Source organism: Lissotriton vulgaris, chromosome 7, assembly GCF_964263255.1.
Source record: "Lissotriton vulgaris chromosome 7, aLisVul1.2, whole genome shotgun sequence".
Lineage (NCBI taxonomy): Eukaryota > Metazoa > Chordata > Amphibia > Caudata > Salamandridae > Lissotriton > Lissotriton vulgaris.
Genome location: NC_141695.1, coordinates 79,783,222 through 79,801,820, shown reverse-complemented (window position 1 = coordinate 79,801,820; position 18,599 = coordinate 79,783,222). Strand labels below are relative to the sequence as shown.

General features: G+C 43.4%; 1 protein-coding gene across 1 annotated transcript in view; it reads right to left on the bottom strand.

Annotated features, from left to right (window-relative positions):
• Positions 1-18,599, bottom strand: part of LOC147700823 (putative DBH-like monooxygenase protein 2) — a 173,375-nt gene that overhangs the window by 90,239 nt on the left and 64,537 nt on the right. The window contains exon 6 of the mRNA XM_086929743.1: positions 11,783-11,885. Within this exon, the coding sequence (XP_086785869.1) occupies positions 11,783-11,885 (103 nt within the window). The remainder of the gene's footprint in view (positions 1-11,782; positions 11,886-18,599) is intronic.

Below are 18,599 nucleotides of genomic sequence, written 5' to 3'. Positions count from 1 at the left end.
TCAATGGGGCCAAGCACCCCTTCTGCACCTGACTCAGTTTAGTCGCATCGGGCGAGCAATCAAGGGTGAGCTGGGGGGATGTAGCTACAAATCAGTGAACACAACACTTAAGTCAAAGTGCAAGCATTGCAAACAATAAATAAATTCCAGTCAGATGCATGTTTATTTATAAAAAGAAGCATGCTAAATCAAATTCTACACATGCAAAGATAAGCAACATTAAAAAGCAAACACAATCCCCCTTGAGTTCTAGGCTTTATAAATTGTCAGAACGATCCCTGTTCTTTTAATTTGAGTGCAACTGGTTCAGTGTTATTCCCCATTTACTGATGACCACGTCCAGGGGATGTAAACTATTAGGCTGTACTCTAGAGTACTACCTTCCTGCTCCTTAAGGAAGTTCCCTCACAAGAGTTTATGAGGCAGCAGCATCAATGCCAGTATGTCCCCCAGGGCCCCAAAGGACCTCTTTTTGGCTTATCTATTCTGGTGGCATGGAACCCTTCAGCGGTGCAGCAAAGTCCTGCTCCGCATAAGCAAAGTCGAGCTGCATGCGTTCACACATGGCAGCACCTAGAAGGGGCAGGCTCTATCCTCTAAGCCATGTTGCCAGTTGGGTCCAGCGATTGAGGTTGTACCTGCTCTGGTGTTTGGAAAGTCAGACTTCCTTTAGTGCAGTTCTCAGTATGTTGGTTGGACCTGCCTTGGTCACTGCAGCAGTTTCCCCGTCCAGAGAGAAGGCCTGAACCTCTGACCTCAGAATCCCCAGTGGCCCCCAGTGGTCCCTCCTGGCATACGAGGTTGCCATCACTACACTCATAGGTCCTCTCACTGGCATTATTCTCTTCACCTCTGGCCGACATCGTCAAAACCCACAGACTCAACATTGTATCCTACGCTGACAACACACAACTCATCCTCTCTTGATCCTTCTCCATCTCCCTCTTCCCCCAGAAGACACCACCAACACCATGACCAACTTTCACAACTGCATAACAGATGTGTTTAACTGGAAGAAGAACAACTCCTGAAGCTTAACATGGAAAAGACAGAGGTACTGATTTTCAGAAACAGAAGCTCCCCATGGGATGCATCCTAGTGGCCCTCAAAATGCAGGATTATTCCTAACCCCACTGACCTTACTAGGAACCTAGTCATCATTCTGGACAACAAGTTAATCATAACCACATAGGTCAACTCCGTCTCCTCCTTCTGGTTCTTCATCCTTAGCATGCCTCATGAGATATTCAATTTACCACCCCAAAACTCAGGATGCACCATCAGCCAGGCCCCCCTCTTAAGAGAGATATTGCGGTAATGCTGTTTATGCAGGAATCACAACTCACCTCTTACAATGGCTACAGACCATACAGAATGCTACAGCCAGACCCGCCCAGGTTCTCCCGGGACAAACCTACATCACCCCTTACCTCAGTGAACTCCACTGGCTCCCTGTCAAAAAAAAAACAGTTCAAGAGCCTGCCCAATGCCTATAAGGCCCTACATAACTGGGGACCCGATCATTATCAAAAGAGAAAGAAAGCCTCCTGTTTACATATAACGGAGCTTCTTTAACTGTCCTCTATTTTACATCACAAGTTGGAAAACGTGTCAACACAAAGAGACACGCATTGAAAATGACCCTTATCAGCAGTAGGATCTTTCTAAACAGAAAGGAAGGGGGAAGATTGTTTAGCTTGGCAGACACTAGCGCAAAGAAGCACTCTTTTTCTAAGAACTCAAGAATTATATCACCAAAGGTATGGAAGAGGGAGCAGAAAGCCTTTTTGCAAGAAAACCTAACAAAAGACAACCCACCAAAGGACCAACCATGAGGATACAACTCTCCATGACAAACTCATAAAACTTGAAAAATTAAACAAAGCCGAAACATCTAAATGGTGGTAAGCAATTTTACTCCCAGATTATACAGATGAGGAGATGGTCCCACATGGACTACAAATTTATACAACTCCCTCATACAAATCCCCCAATCCAAGAATACTTTAGGAATGGGTTAAGAATTCTGCGAGAAGTTCAAAACAATGCTAACAATTCTGGTGAGGCACAGGGACAGACTGATTTGCGAATGGCCATGTCTGAACTGGCGTGGTGGAGTGAGCTAAAGAATGGTGATGGATTAAAGCCAGATCATTTGACTGGTGGTAAGTGTTTGATTTGCTCAAACGCTCCGTCCATCATACCCTTTTCTATCGCAATGAACCATTTAATGTTAATGTTAAGGTTAATAATAAAGCTATTTGTAAAGCGCATCTGTTACCAAAAAGGTGTCCTGGTGCTAGGAGGAATTCTGAAGAGGAATCAAATGGAAGATAGGTACGTAGGGTTTTTTTGGATCCATTTATAAAAAGCCAAGTATTTAATGTCTTTCTGAAAGCAAAAAGGTTAGTCATGCTTCTCAGAGAGAGGGGAAGTGCATTCCAGGCCCTAGCTGCATTGACTGTGAAGCTTCTACCTCCCCAGTAAGCCTTTTTCACCCTTGGTATTGTTACTATCTTGGCATCGGAGGAACGTAACATTCAGGTCGGGGTGTACCATTGGGTGAGTTGTTTAAGGAATTTTGTGGAGTAGTGTGGCTCACTGGTTAGAGGAGGCAGACCCTGATGCAGAGGTCAGACCTGGGACCAGGGTTCAATTCCCGACGCGGCAGGGTCTTGAGCTCAAAATGTCCACAGACTCGATAATTCTCGCCTCGGTGCCTACTCAAATCACACTCTGCAACTCTGGGCAATAACTTGCTTAATCTCCACTATGTCTCCACCGCGATGGGATGCCTGGTCTTCACCTTGAGGATGCCCAGTAAGGGTTATCGCGTAGGGAAAGCCAGGACGGGTTCCCAAAGCAAGCGCTAAGAGACCTGTTGGTGATTTGGCGCTATATAAATCGAAATTAACATAACATTCTAGCCCTATTCCATGAAGGGCTTTGAAAACCAAGCATAAGGCTTTTAATTGGGTGCGTTTCCTTACAGGAAGCCAGTGTAGGGCTTTGATTTGGGTGGAGATGGATTCGGCTCTAGGTACGCGGGTAAGTAATCTGGCCGCTACGTTCTGCAGAACTTGTAGTTTGTTCATAGATCCCTCATGTATCTTTAGGTCAGGCTGTTGCAGTAATCTAACCTAGGCATGATTAAGGCAGAAACAAACGTTTTTTGTGCTGCTTTAGAGAGAGATGGCAGTATTTTTTGCAGGATTTAAGAATATAGGTGGAAGTCGAGACCACTTTATTGATCTGGTCTCTACAGTTCAATTTCTCATCGATCCAGAAGCCCAGGTTTTTCACTTTTCTAACTGGCGTGGGAAGCTGGCCTAGATCTACTGGCCAGCAGTCAGGTGTCCAGAGATAAGGAGTATTTCCACACAAAACCACCTCTGTTTTGTTGGAATTCAACTTTAAACAGTTTTGGACCATCCAACCCCCTACGACACTCATACAGTTCTGTAGCCTCCGGGGGGCAGTCTGAGAGCTGCCAGGAAGAAGGCTCACAACTATCTGGGTGTCGTCGGCATAGGATGTTAGTGTGAATCCAAATCGAGCCAGTGAGGAGATGTAAATATTAAAAAGGGTCGGGCTCAAAGATGAGCCCTGAGGAACACCACAAGGCAGAGAGAATGGCTCTGCTTTGAATTCTTTAAGAGCTACGGTTTGTACTCCATCATTAAAAAAAGATTTAAGGAGTTTCCATGCTGAGCCCTTCACTCCTATCTCTTGTAGACGGTCCATCAACACCGTGTGATGGACCGTGTCGAATGCAGCCGAGAGATCCAGCATTATCAATGCCGCATTGCCTCCTTGGTAGTTGTTTTACTATTTTAAAAATCTCTTTGGAGGAATTTCTGGCCTGAGTAATTCTGTCAGTGAAATATTCTTGTTTTGCTTTGAGGAGCAGCTGTTTGTATACTACGAGACTTGTTTTATGGTCCTGCCTATCCTTGTCATTGTAGCCCTTCCTCCATTTTCTTTCTAGATGTTTACAGAATAATTTCTGATGCCTGAGTTCGGGAGAGTACCATGGGGCAGAGGGGTTTTGTCTAGTGTGATGAAGATGTTTTATAGATGCTAGTTCCTTAACTGCCTCTGTTAGCCAATTGGAATAAGTATTGGTGGCCTCACCTATGTCTCTTGACATACACGGCGTGGTTGACGTGAGTAGTTGGTGTAGTTCCTTAGTATCTATCTTATTCCAGGCTCGGGCAGGATAACCTGATAAAAGACCGCTGAGTGATCTGACCATGTCAAGGGGAGGACATTGAGGGTTTCCAATAACGAGTTGTTTGAAAAAATACCGTCTAGGGTATGGCCGGCTACATGAGTGGCTTCTCTCACTAGTTGTTTTAAATTTGCACCACTGTGATGTTTGAAAATGTCAGTGCTCCCCACACACTAAAAGACCTTCAGAAATGTCTTTGTAAAACTGAATTTGGGGTAACTGGTCACTGATAAATAAACTATCTCAAAACCACTTACCAGATAAAGGTAACTATTAGGTTGGTGGCAACAAACTGTGTCCAGTGAATGTGGCATTTGTGGATTCATCCATTTTAGAATCTAATGATACAGTCACATTAAACAACTTGACAAAATAAATAGAAGGTTCTGAAAACATTTCTGCCTAAATTGCTCTTTGTCCCTAGAAGACATATAGATTGAAGCAATGGTAATTAGGTTGTGGGCTATCAGGATCTGCTCACTCACCTGATGTTGAGACACATCTGTAGATGCTGAGTCCCTTAACAGAGTGACTACAAATCAGTAGAGCCAGCCATATCCTGAAAGATATCTGACTAAACACCCTATATCTAGTGATCCAAAATTGTGCAGAAAGTTCTGGTCATAATAACCTAAATGCCACTCTTGAAGACTTAAGATACTGGGTCTTAGAATGCAAAATCAGATGGCAGATTACATATATAGGGATATTTATTGGAACATTCCAGCTTATAATCATTTTAAGACTTTAATTCATTTACTTATATTTTGTGGCACTAAAGTAGAATGGAAAATACAGTTTCTCAACTCACCCACTTCTTGAGACCCATACTGACTGGGCAGTCTTCATTACATCTCCTTTCATCGTACTCAAAGTTGTAGCCCTGTATGAGCACCCTACATTCCCATACAGCCCCCACACAGGTACGGATGTATCTAACTAGTGATATACAGTCCAGCCAGTTAAGGGTGAGCATAATATTCAAGCTGACATGACTTAAGGAATTCCCAACTGTGAGTTTAACAATAAATAAATATGAGAGAGAGAGAGAGAGAGAGAGAGAGAGAGAGAGAGAGAGAGAGAGAGAGAGAGAGAGAGAGAGGGAGTGTGAGAGAAAGAGAGAGAGAGAGAAAGAGAGAGAGAGACATGCAGATGGGAAGCATGCAGAGGGCAAGTTCAACATCAGTTGTTGTCTGCACCTTTTGAAACCGTGGTAATGTGGGCCACCACTCTAGACTCCATGGGCCTTATTTATGAAGGCCTTGCGCCGCCGGTGCGTCACTTTTAACATGGGAAAAAGTGACGCACCGGTGGTGCAAGGCTTTCATAAATGAGGCCCCAGGTCTTTGAAGGCCAGTCCGTGGGGAAGCTTACTTGTTCGGTCTCTTCATTCACATACTTCTCAGCTTCCACAAGCAAGCAGAGTTGTGAAAGTTTATTTTGTTTTTTTTACCACAATGTTTGCATTTTCTTCTTTTTTGCAGTTTCAACCTACTTGCAGTTTTTGGTGGAATCTGGGGGTAAATCTCATTAGTGAAAAGGGAAAGCTACACTTTTCTGAAAAAAACAATCCTGAAATCAGGTAAGCATATTCTGTAATTGAGTGCTAATGGTTCTGCAAGCAAAACTCATTTTTGAAATCCAAAAATGAGGAAAATAATAAGAAAAGCATGTTAATTAGTAAACATGCGTTAATCTGTAATTTGTTGCTTCAAAGGACATTTTACAAACATACTATACCCTCACATCCATCAGGCCCTTCTGATCTCAGCATAGAAAGTTTGTTGCTTTACAAAATCACACTATACCCAGAGTTCACAGCTGAGCTGCAGTTCGTCATGATTGTTGTTGTGCAGCAATAAATGTGGTAAAATATAATAAATAAAAAAAATTGGTGAAACAGAAATCTCTGTGTTTTGGAAATGTGCACAAGGTCTGACTTTAGGAATGGTCGGGATTTGTACACCTCTAAATTTGGGTTACCCCTGTGATTCAGAGGGAAATTTGCAAAAGGTTATCTTTCTTAGACACTGAAGCCAATCATAGTGAGACATAACATTCATAATACCAAATGTTATACTGTGTTCTCACACCATACCACTTGTTTGGCTGGTCTAGCGCCCCCGATACAGCATACCCCAAAATGCAACACAGAATAAATTGACATCCCTGTAATAAGTATTACCTGTTTTTGAATGCAAGCTTGGCATGGTTTTGAATTAATCTGTTCTTGTTTCAAGCGATAGGGCTAGCCACACAAATGGGGTTCCATTTTTATCAGGAGAATTGTAGATGTGTGCAGATTCCAGAAGTTCCCCTCACAAAAAGGTGGGGAAAAGGTTTGATTCTAGCCAAAATTTGAGGTCGGCAGGGTATCCAGGGTAAAACATGTAGTGGGATTCACAGAAAGCACACCACCTTGGGCTCCCCTAGGTGTCTAGGTTCTGGGTTTACGAGGTTTCCTTATGTGGTTGCTGAATCCAGGCCCTAGTACTGCAGCCACTCAGCAGGGCAAGTAAAAGGAAAATTGGAATGACTCCAACTCTGCTGGTCCGAATGCCAAAATTGCATTAAAATAATTAAAATGTCCTCATGCTTTCCATGGTGATGGGGATACTTTGCATGCCAAGTAGGCATACAACTTTAGGGGCTGTAGGGGTAGGGGATAATCACATATTCAAGGTCAGTATGCCTACTTCCCATATTTGTTTCATTACAAAAATGCTCATGGAGTCTAGTGTGCTTTTTACCCCACCCACACTGAGGACAGGGTTGTGATAAACCCCCAAGTCAACCCCAGTGAGCAGAAAGTCTGTTGGACCCATTCTGGGTTGGGGCACAACCTGATGGCTGGGTGTGCTGATACAATGATATATTTTTTTAACCATGCCCCCACGTGAAGGCAGATTGAGAGTAAACTCCCAAGTTTGCATCTGCAAAGAACAAAAAGACTGTTGTGCCCTTTCATGGATGGGGGCACCAATCCCTGGGCTGGCTACTCTCATCTCCACATTTTTCAGCTTTTCCTCCTGATATTTAGAGGACTTTCTACCTCTGGAGAGATAGTGTTGGGATAAACTTTTCCTCCTCCAGGAGAACAAAAAATACTGTTGGGCACAGTGGAAGAGGGTAGGCGGCAGCAGCACAGATCCATGCCCAGTGGAGTTTGCCCTCCCAAACAGAAAATCTAAAATATTTTCTAGTTGTGCAGTGGACTTTAAACGTCCCCTGTCTATATTCCATATAGGACACAAAGACATTATTGGGGAGGTGGGGGAGAGCACAGGTCCATGGTTAGAGGGCGGTGCCCCCCAAACAGTAAATCAAAATGATTCCCTGGTGGCCTAGTGGATGTTCTTCCTCTTGGGTGACAGATTGTGGGTAAACACTATCTACCTGTCACACAAAAGGACAGAAATAATGTTGTGGCTGGGACTCAGAGCAATAGAACTGGTCCATTCCATGCGTCCCCAAACATTAGCCATTGTGCACAGTTAAGGGGATTGCTGCTTGGGTTTCATGAACCCATGTGACGACTGCCAAGCAGGGACCCATGGAGGGGATAGAGCATTATCCGCTTTGCAGCACCACCTCTACCACATTGATCGGTGCATGGAGACAGAAGTATGCTCCTGGAACATGCCTCGTGACCATGTTGAAGATGCACTAAGAAAACTTCACACCTGCTCTCAAAGGTCAGATAATGAGAGTGGTCACATTTATGCTTTCAGGCTATATTTGACACAATCCTTCTTGTTTTGGAACATTAAGCAATCAAGCAGACATACCAAGACAGGTTAAAATTCCAAAGGAACAGTTGAGGTGTTCGCCTAAGAATCTGTCCCAGTCTGGCAAAACAACCCAGTGGCTAGGCTCAATCTTATGAATAAAGTCATTACACACAGCAAATTATAGCCTTAACCCAAATGGGATTGCCAATATGTACAACCTTTGATATATTGATGCTGAATTTATGAATCTCTTAGAGAGCTCTCTTTCTGGCACTTTCCCATGAGCACTCATGATCGAGGAGTTTGTTTCATTGGCTTTCATGTCTTGACACTGACATCAAGAAAAGTTCATATATAAATCTGGTATTTGTAAAGCGCGAACTACTCACCCTTACGGGTCTCAAGGCGCTGGGGGCTGTCATGAAAAGTAAGTGAGCTATTGCCCAGAGTCACATGGTGCAGAGCTAATCCGCCACCGGAGTCGTGGATCGTACCGTGAGCCCTGTGCTCCAAAGTCAGCTGCCCTGGCCGCTGCAACACACCTCTCCTACATTCACATGATCTTTAAGTGGCAACCTTAGGGCTTCAAATTATTTAAGCAGCTGGATCTGAGGGCATTTCAGCCACTGAGCACCGATTCTACATCATGCCATTCAGGCAGTGCAGAAGTATCTGAATTCATATTACCAGCATCGTGGAGTGAAACTTCTGCCTCTTTGTATTTTTGTGCTTTTACTGTGTAACACCACTGAATAAGTAAACTGCATACATCCACAAAGATTGTGCTTTAGCCTTATGTTCTATACTCCTATTAACCACATCCGCGCTAGATGAATTCTCCTTCTATGCTGAGATTTCTAAAAGCCCCTTATTCATGACGAGCTGGGCTCGTCATCAGCGTGCGAGGAGGCTACACCATGACGAGCCCAGCTCGTCATGAGCCTGGAAGGGGTTAAACACTAATCACTACTTCAATAAAACGGTTAAGCAGTTGGCACAGTGGTGCTACTTGTACTGATAAAATAATATTTGGATTTTTTAAAAAGTAATTCCAAACTGGTATTCATTTCTGTATGACATTCAATTACCACTCAATCAATCAAAGTTTGGTAATGCATAGCTACTCACCCGTAAGTTTTTCAAGGTGCTGGGGTCCATCTGAAGGATATTGCAGCCAACATAGGGTATTGAAACAGGCCAAGGATACTGAGTTGCTCTGGCAGTCTTTAGTGAGCGACGCATCTAGAATAATGCTGAGGTTTTGTGCATGGTTTGTCGGGGTTGGGGGAGTTCCTAGCACAGAGAGCCAGCAGGTATTATTCCATTTGAAGGGGGTGGATCCCAGGATGTGGACTTCTGTATTGTCTGAGATGAGCTTAAGACAGCTGTTCTTCATCCAGGTGGCAACAGCATTCATTCCTTCTTGGAAGTTGTGCCGGGTGATGTTGGGTTGATTGGTGAGGGAAATGATCAGCTGTGTGTTGTCAGAAAAGGGGCTGATGTTGAGTCCATGGTTCCTGATGATGATTGTGAGGGGGGCCATGTGGACGTTGAAGAGCGTGGGGAGGAGAAAGGAGCCAAGGGGCACTCTGCAGTTGGTTCCTGTTGCTTCCAAGAGGTAAGTGGAAGTCTGAAATGTTGTGCTTTGCCTGTGAGGCAGGATCAGATTCTTGGTGCTGTGTTTCTTTGGAAACAGGATTTGGAGAAGTATATCATGGTGTTTGTTTAGATGAAGTCAGCTAGTTAGATGTTGACAGCATTTTCGATGACTTTGGCTGGAAAGGGAAGCAGGGAAATGGGCCTGAAGTTGTTAAGGTCTGTCTGGGCCACTGAGGGTTTCAGCATGTTTCCAGTCATCGGGGGAGGAGGTGGTCTTGAGGTAGAAGTTGATGGTTCGGTGAAGCAAAGGGTGCGATGGCGGGTGCAACTCTGTGGAAGATGCGGCACGGGCAGAGGTCAGATGGTGCTCTGGAGTTGATGCTTTTACTGGTCTCTAGGGTGTTGGCTGCGGTGAGAGGGGTCCAACTGAGCAGGGCCTGTCGGGGCTGTCAGTTGAGGAGGTTGCTGGTGTGGTGGGGAGGACCTGCTTGCTAAAGTTGTTGTAGATCGTCTTGATCTTGTGGTGGAAAAAGGTGCGGAGTCTGTTGCAGAGATCTTGGAGGATGTGCCGTCTGTGGTTTCGTTGTTGGGTTTGGTGAATTCCTCGATGATGGTGAAGAGTTCTTTACTGCTATGTGCGTTAGTGTTGATTCTGTCTTGGAGTGCCTTCTTCCTTCTGTTTTTGGTGAGGTGGTGGTGTGTGGTGGTGGCTGCTTTGAAGGCAGTTTGTGCTTCTGAAGTTTTGTGGCTCTGCCATGTCTTTTAGAGTTGTCTGCAGGAGCGTCTGGGTTTTTGGAGGGCAGGCGTAAACCAGCTTGCTTTCTTGGTGTGTTTGGTGGCTTTCTTGAGAAGGCCAGTTTATAATCCATTGGTGAAGATTGCGTGCTACAGTGTTGACGTCGGAGGTTGACGGTGGTGAGGTTCTGTTCAGGGTGGTAGTGAGTTGGTCATAGGTGACCTTGTTCCAGCTTCTGCAGGAGTTAATGGTAAGCGTGCTTGGGTGCAGGGACATTCATTTTATTTCATTGTTATTGGTATATTACTGGATTTGCTCGTTAGTGTGAGCCAGGCCATCAAGAGTGTCAGATCACTCTACAGAGGAGATTAGGAGCCTATAAAGATTAGACTTTTATGACTATATAATTCATGAGAATATGTAATACCTGTATAAATACCTGTCTCTAATTTCTTTATAATGGGTGACTTGTGTCATATCATGTCACAGAATATGAAGAAAAGGCATCAGCACTTTATATGTTTTTACAGTTGAGTTCTGACATCACCATGCCTGCTGCCAGAGCAAGCGGCCATGGTGGAAATCAGGAGTGGTCACAGAGCATTATTGAAGCAGCTGTTTAAAGTAATGGAAATAAAACATTGATTTTCTGTCATCTACTCTATTTGTCAGCTTACAATAAGAAGCAGTGAGGTCATGTTAATTTCTATAACTTCTTAGATAGTTTGAAAAAAGCTAGAATACTTCTGCATGTTTCTACACATTCCGAGCGAATGCAGCTTTTTTAGTTAAAAAACACTGACTAATATTTAATTGGTTCTAAAATCTGTTTGCAGTAAATGTCTAACAGGTTTATGATGTGTTCAATTTTGCACTAGCGATTTTATTTTACATGTTTGCAAACATGCTCTCTCTTTCGTATGAAAGATCTATGCACCAATGTTTTTAGTAGATTGTGGCAAAGGTGATTGTGTGAGCATGTATTATATGGGATAAAGTAATCCTTGACAATAATATTAAGAAATGTGAAAGTCACCTCGGAGATACATAACCAATTAAAGTAACTCAGCTTTCAGCCACATCCCTCCATATGGTTATGGAACTCCTCAGTGACTTGAAATATCCTTATAATGTACCGCAGGGTAACTATATCCCTTATATATTAGATCAGCCTTCGAGCATTCAGAGCATTCAGAGCACTGTCTCTATCCATGATCATGCAATGCACAAACCCTGATTCTGGTTTACTCCACAAAGGTTAATTACATGCACATAGAATATGTGTATATGACCATACAAGATGCAAGTCCTGGAGAATGTCAAAGTCCTCCACTAAAGTTTAATAAGATGCATATAGCATGAACATATATGAATTCATAATGCACAAGACACACAGTAGGTTTGTCCCTGAAACTGGCAATAACAGACAGTCATGCAATGCTAAGTCTGAAAGAAAAGCAATGGATCGCAAACCCAAACACCTACCACTTTGCATCTTCGGATTGTTGTAGTGCAATTCTAGTTGGACGTATTTGGGATCTAGATCTGTGCCCAATGAGATCCCAACATTCCTTGGAAATGTAAATGCCTGAAAAGCGAGAAAATACATTATTTTTGACAAAATGCATAGAAGCAGCAAGGTAATCTTATCATTGTTATTTACAGATTGTGCACAAATTCTCATTGCTGCACCATAGGGAAAACAGCAAATGCAAACAACTATGTATTGGTGATTATAAAAATGCAAGACCGCAGTATATGTGCGTAAGTATGTAATATGTCCTGATCCTCTGGAAGTATGCAGCAATGGAGGATAAGGGTGACTATATTATGTTGCTTTATCCAGCAAATTTGTTGCCATTATCATCCCACTATTTTGGCATTTCAACATATACATTAACACAGAACGGTTATAAATACTATAATACTTTATAAGTTTGGATAGATAACAGACACCTTTAACAGATCCCTTCAAAAATGTTATTCCCCGAAAATGTTTTTTTTTTAGCAAAGAAGCACAGATGCACGTTTGTAAGTACAATGCCCTCTATAACCACCAGAATAAAATAGTTTGTAAAACTTATTCAATGTTGGATTCAAAAGAAAACAATATTCAATAAAAAAAAAAAAAAAAGCGCAAATCTTTTATTATTTACATCTGAAAAGCATTTTTAAATGTGTCTTCATCTTTAGATTTCATTACAAGACCGGAGGCTACTATTATGCATAAAACTTTTAATGCAGTCCAAGCATAGCCGCATATGTCACAAAGCAAAAGTTCCAACTTAGAATACATATGAACCATCAATAGCATAAATCACTAGGCAATCAGCCTCTTTTAAATGCGGCTCCAAGCAAGATAAGCCAACTTTCTACTTAGCTCATGAAAAGTCTCATATTTTAGAGTTTAAGATTAGTATTTTATTATTAATTTACCTTAATACTGTATACTGGGTAACCCTCTTTTATCCCTACAGGAGTAAATATTTATATATACAATGTAAGGATATATATATGCAATGTTATGTTATAAGGTACAATGTTATAAGGTACAGTAACACCTTTTCACTCCTTGTTTTCGGTTTCACATCCTCCAATTTACGGAGGTTGGCTTCTGTTTTTTCCTTCCCTTTGTTTGTCTTTATATTTCATGAATGATACTAAGTCTTTGAAACTAGTGCGTGAAATGCTTAAAAGCACACATTGACTCGCGTCGCAAGTGTAGTTACCTTCCCCACTGCTTTGGAGTTCATTTCTATTTTCGGAAAGCTTTGCCATGCTCGAGGCTTCATGTTTCTTACTGCGCTTCATTTGTTTGATTATAAATTGGGAAATTATAATATTTAGTTACCTCTAATAACAAAATCCGATTATCTGTGTAACCCCCCCCCATAATCAGAAAGTTTATTATATTATAACAAAAATAAAAAAAAGAAATCAGATAGTTATAATTGATATTTACAAGTTTATTATATTACTAGCAGCCCGCCCCAGCGTTGCCTGGGGGTAATGAGGCTTTAGGGCCAACCGCCCGCCTTGGCCCCCGCCCGACCCGACCCCCTAACGCTCCTATATTGCCCTGAGTGGAGTGTGTTATCTTTCAGCCTCGTCGTCCTTCACCCACCAGCAGAGCGGCTCAGACCATGTCCCTATTTGAAATACCTGACAACCAGGATGTGACAGTTCATGAACGCAGAGACTGATGCTGCCTGGTTTTGTTCCATCGTTCCTGCTTGCACACAAGTAAAGTGTGCCAATTACTTTCTCATATCTGTGTGTACAACTCCCTCCCCGCTTGCACACTTGTGATGTGTTCCAGTTACTGTCACCTACATTTGAAATGTGCGAGGTTCCGCCTGTGTGCCCTGCTGTTCATATGTGCTGCGAATGTTTTGTCTGGCCGTTTTACTGCCTTGCGTCACACATTTCAGAAAAGCAGTACCGTCAACTGAGTCAGTGAATTATGATTTGGAACATTGCTACCGGCATGATTGGATACTTACTGCCACCTACTGGAGGAATGTTAAACTTTGATTTCGCCTGCACCTTCGTCTCACATGGCATCCAAAGCAGGATACCACAGGGGGGCGGGGGGGTGTGACAAAGAACTTACCTTTCATTCTTCCTGCGAGACTGCATCACGCGCTGCCTGAGCTCCAGCTTGCTCCGGAGTCCTACTGCGTTGTAGGCAGCATCGCTCCTCCTGCATTCTCCAGCGCCGCTCTTCCTGTTGCTTCCACGCCGATCCTCCCCGCGCTCCCGATGTCATGACGCAGACGTCGTGGCCGGCGCTATTTGCAAGGGACTACTTTTATTTATTTAAACATTTTTAAAACAATGTATATTTTTTATTTTTAAATAGCCTATGTCCTTCTGCTTGCCCTGCGGTTTTCAATGATGTCTTTGTTGTTCGGATTGGTGGTGTACTTTTCGAGTTTACCTTGCCAAAAGGTGCAAGTTCTCTCTTTATAATAGTACTAGCAGCCCGCCCCAGCGTTGCCTGGGGCAGAAAGGGGCTGAGGCAGCATTTTTTTTAGCCGCCGTTGTTCAGGGCCAACCTTCCGCCCACTTCCCCCCTCCCGGCCCGGTCCGGCCCGGGCCCCCTCCCGCCCCGGCCTGGCCTCCTCCCGCCCCGGCCCGGCCTCCTCCCGCCCGTGTCCCGGAGAGCCTGATCTTTACCTGAGCCGCCGGTCCTGATCCAGGCGCCCCGCCCACACAAGCCGCCACTTCGCCCAGCAGCAAGCAGGGCCGCGGCAGTCCTCCCAGCAGGTCGCGATCTTCGCCACCATTTCAGGAAGTGTTCAGGAAGTGTTGGGAGCGCAAATGATGTCATCACGCAGACATCGCGGTCGGCGCTACTTGCAAGGGACTACTTTATTTTTATTTCAAAATTTCTTAAACAACGTATATTTTTTATTTTTAATAGCCTATGTCCTTCTGCTTGCCCTGAGGTTTTCAAAGATGTCTTGGGTGTTTTGATTGGTGGTGTACTTTTCGAGTTTACCTGGCTCAAAGGACACAGTTCTCTCTTTATAATAGTAGTATAGACTAGCAGCCCGCCCCAGCGTTGCCTGGGGGTAATGAGGCTTTAGGGCCAACCGCCCGCCTTGGCCCCCGCCCGCCCCGACCCCCTAACGCTCCTACATTGCCCCGAGTGCAGTGTGTTATCTTTCAGCCTCGTCGTCCTTCACCCACCAGCAGAGCGGCTCAGACCATGTCCCTATTTGAAATACCTGACAACCAGGATGTGACAGTTCATGAACGCAGAGACTGATGCTGCCTGGTTTTGTTCCATCGTTCCTGTTTGCACACAAGTGAAGTGTGCCAATTACTTTCTCATATCTGTGTGTACAACTCCCTCCCCGCTTGCACACTTGTGATGTGTTCCAGTTACTGTCACCTAAATTTGAAATGTGCGAGGTTCCGCCTGTGTGCCCTGCTGTTCATCTGTGCTGCGAATGTTTTGTCTGGCCGTTTTACAGCCTTGGGTCACACATTTCAGAAAAGAAGTACCGTCAACTGAGTCAGTGAATTATGATTTGGAACATTGCTACCGGCATTATTGGATACTTACTGCCACCTACTGGAGGAATGTTAAACTTTGATTTCGCCTGCACCTTCGTTACTAATGATTTCTCACATGGCATCCAAAGCAGGATACCACAGGGGGGGGGGGTGACGAAGAACTTACCTTTCCTTCTTCCTGCGAGACTGCATCACGCGCTGCCTGAGCTCCAGCTTGCTCCGGAGTCCTACTGCGTTGTAGGCAGCCTCGCATTCTCCAGTGCCGCTCTTCCTGTTGCTTCCACGCCGCTCCTCCCCCGCTCCCGATGTCATGAAGCAGACGTCGCGGCCGGCGCTAGTTGCAAGGGACTACTTTTATCTATTTAAACATTTTTAAAACAATGTATATTTTTTGTTTTTAAATAGCCTATGTCCTTCTGCTTGCCCTGCGGTTTTCAATGATGTCTTTGTTGTTCGGATTGGTGGTGTACTTTTCGAGTTTACCTTGCCAAAAGGTGCAAGTTCTCTCTTTATAATAGTAGTATAGATAAAAAAAATTAAAAAAATTAGAGGATCAGACATTTATATAATTTTTTTTGACTAACCTGTCTGACTCAGATTCGGATTCAATTCATGGTAATACTGTTGAATCTGATTTTACTAATGATGCCATCAAAAAACTTATCCATAAGGAAATGAGATCATTTATGTGTTCTACTCTCTCTCAAGTTATGTCATCTAAGAGATCCTTGATCCATGAAAACGATTATTTATCAGATCTGGACATAACAGAGGTTAATGATCTCACTGAACAAAGGGGTAAGAGGTATAAAAAAAGTAAAAATATTGATTATACCCCAGAGAGCACGGGAGGTCCTAGCACCTCAGATTTTAAAGGAGGTCCTTGCACCGCATTTGCCTCAGGTGTCCCTTGCGGCACAAATTTGAAAGGTGTCCTTAGCGGCACAAATTTAATTGGTGTCCCTCGCAGCACAATTCATCAAAGTGCTCTTGACAATGATCCTATTGATATTGATGATGGCTCAGAATTTCCTGACGAAAATATTCTGATGAGGATGATCAAGATATTGATTCCTTTCTCTTAAATGATAATAACGGTCCTTCATCTTCTAAGGATAGTATTTTGGACCCTTTGGGGGAGGAGATGTTCTCCCCTTTTAACATTAAACACCCTAGAAGCTCAGAGTGGACCACACACGAGCACGTATCTAAATTGATAACTAAATGGATTAGAAATCCTTTAGAAAGAGAGACTCGTAATCTCTTAAGAGCAGAGTGTACCAGACCTTCAATCGAAGGTTAAGTTTGTCAAACTCCTAACCTTGACCCAGAATTAATTACCTACCTATTTAAATTAGGGAGAGACCCGCGTAAAGGCCTGGAAAGATCGCTTAAGATCTGTCAAGATAAAGTTCTCGACATTCTAGGACCCCTAACAAAAATAATCGACGCAGAAGAGAGTTACCTTAATGACTGCCCTCTTGATACACACTCCATTCGGGGGTGGAGCCAAGGGGCACTAGTCCTCTTAGGCAACACGAATATGGGACTTAATTGTGAAAGAAGAAGAGTGGTCCTCACTAAAATTAGCCCTAAACTAATCGATATGGCTGAAAAGGAAACCTCAATTAATCCGAAAGGTTTACTTTTGGGAGAAGATTTAATAAAAAGTTTGGGCAAATATGTATCGACCTTTACCGCTTTAGATAAAGCGCACCAGAACATGAAAAAAGTTTTTAACTACAACAGCAACCTTTTTGGAAGGGCCGGTAGAAGGGAGCTATCTTCCGTCCGGTTCAACTGACGCCCCTTTCCAAGAAACAGAGGGAATTTTGGTAGAGGATACCATCCATCCAACCAACCACAGTTCTATCCACCGAGAGGAAGAGGTTTTCGCTCGAGAGGATTCCGAGCTAGAGGAGCACCTGCCGAATCCACCCTTCAAAGTGAGTACAGCTTCCCCTTCCCCTTCTTCAAATCCAAAAGTGGATGGGAGACTGAAATTCTTTTACCACAATTGGAAAATTATTACACTAGACCCCTGGGTTCTAAACACTGTTCTCGGTTTTTCAATAGATTTCATCCAGACTCCAATCCAGAACTCTCTCCCAAGACCGATTCCCCTTACACTAGCTCAAGAAAGAATCATAGAGGAAGAAATTTCCTCAATGCTAAAAAAAGGAGCAATTTTAGAAGTTCCCATGGAATTTATGAGATTCATAAGTACTCTCTTCCTTGTGGAAAAGAAAGTCAAGGGTTGGAGACCGGTTATAAATCTCAGAGAACTCAACAAATTCCTTGTCTACCGACATTTCAAGATGGAGGGCATCCATCTTCTCAGAGACCTCTTACTAGATGGAGACTGGCTGGTCAAATTAAATCTGAAGGACGCCTACTTTACCATTCCCATGGCAAAGGAACACCAACACTTTCTTCAGTTCATTTGGAAAAACCATCTCTTTCAATTTCAGGCTCTTCCCTTCGGTCTCTCCTCTTCCCCCTGGTGTTTCACCAAGGTACTGAGAGCAGTTGCCTCATGTCTAAGAGAAAAAGGTATTCGTCTCATCATATACTTAGACGACATCCTGATTCTTTTTCAAGATTATGCTCTAATCATCAAAGATCTCAAGACAGTTATAGACCTCTTAGAAAGTCTGGGTTTTATCATAAACAGGGAAAAATCCATTCTAATTCCATCAAAGAAGATGGAATTCCTGGGTTTCACAGTAGACACAACAGAATATCTTCTCCTTCTCCCTCCCAAGAAGATTGCCAAAATCATAAAGGAGATAAGACATTTATTGAAACAAAAAAACCTCACCCTAAGAGAACTAGCCAGACTTTTAGGACTTCTATCTTCTTCCATTCAGGCCATTTTTCCGGGGCCATTGAATTATCGAGCCCTTCAGAGAATAAAAGCAAGAGCTCTCAGATCAGGTCTTTGGTACGGAGATCGAATTTCCTTAAACCCAGAAGCAATCTTAGAACTAACATGGTGGTTAGACAATCTAGATGCATGGAATGGGAGAGCGATCTTTGGTTCAGCACCAGATTTAATTCTAGAATCGGATGCCAGCCTTCATGGCTGAGGTGCTTGTCTACAGGACCAAAACACTGGAGGTATTTGGTTGCAGCAAGAGTCCCTGCACCACATCAATTATCTAGAATTAACTTCAGGGCTTTATGCTCTAATGAGCTTCAAATGCTTCCTTCAAGGAAGATCAGTCATATTGAAAATGGACAACATGTCTGCCGTCGCTTACATAAACGTCTAGGA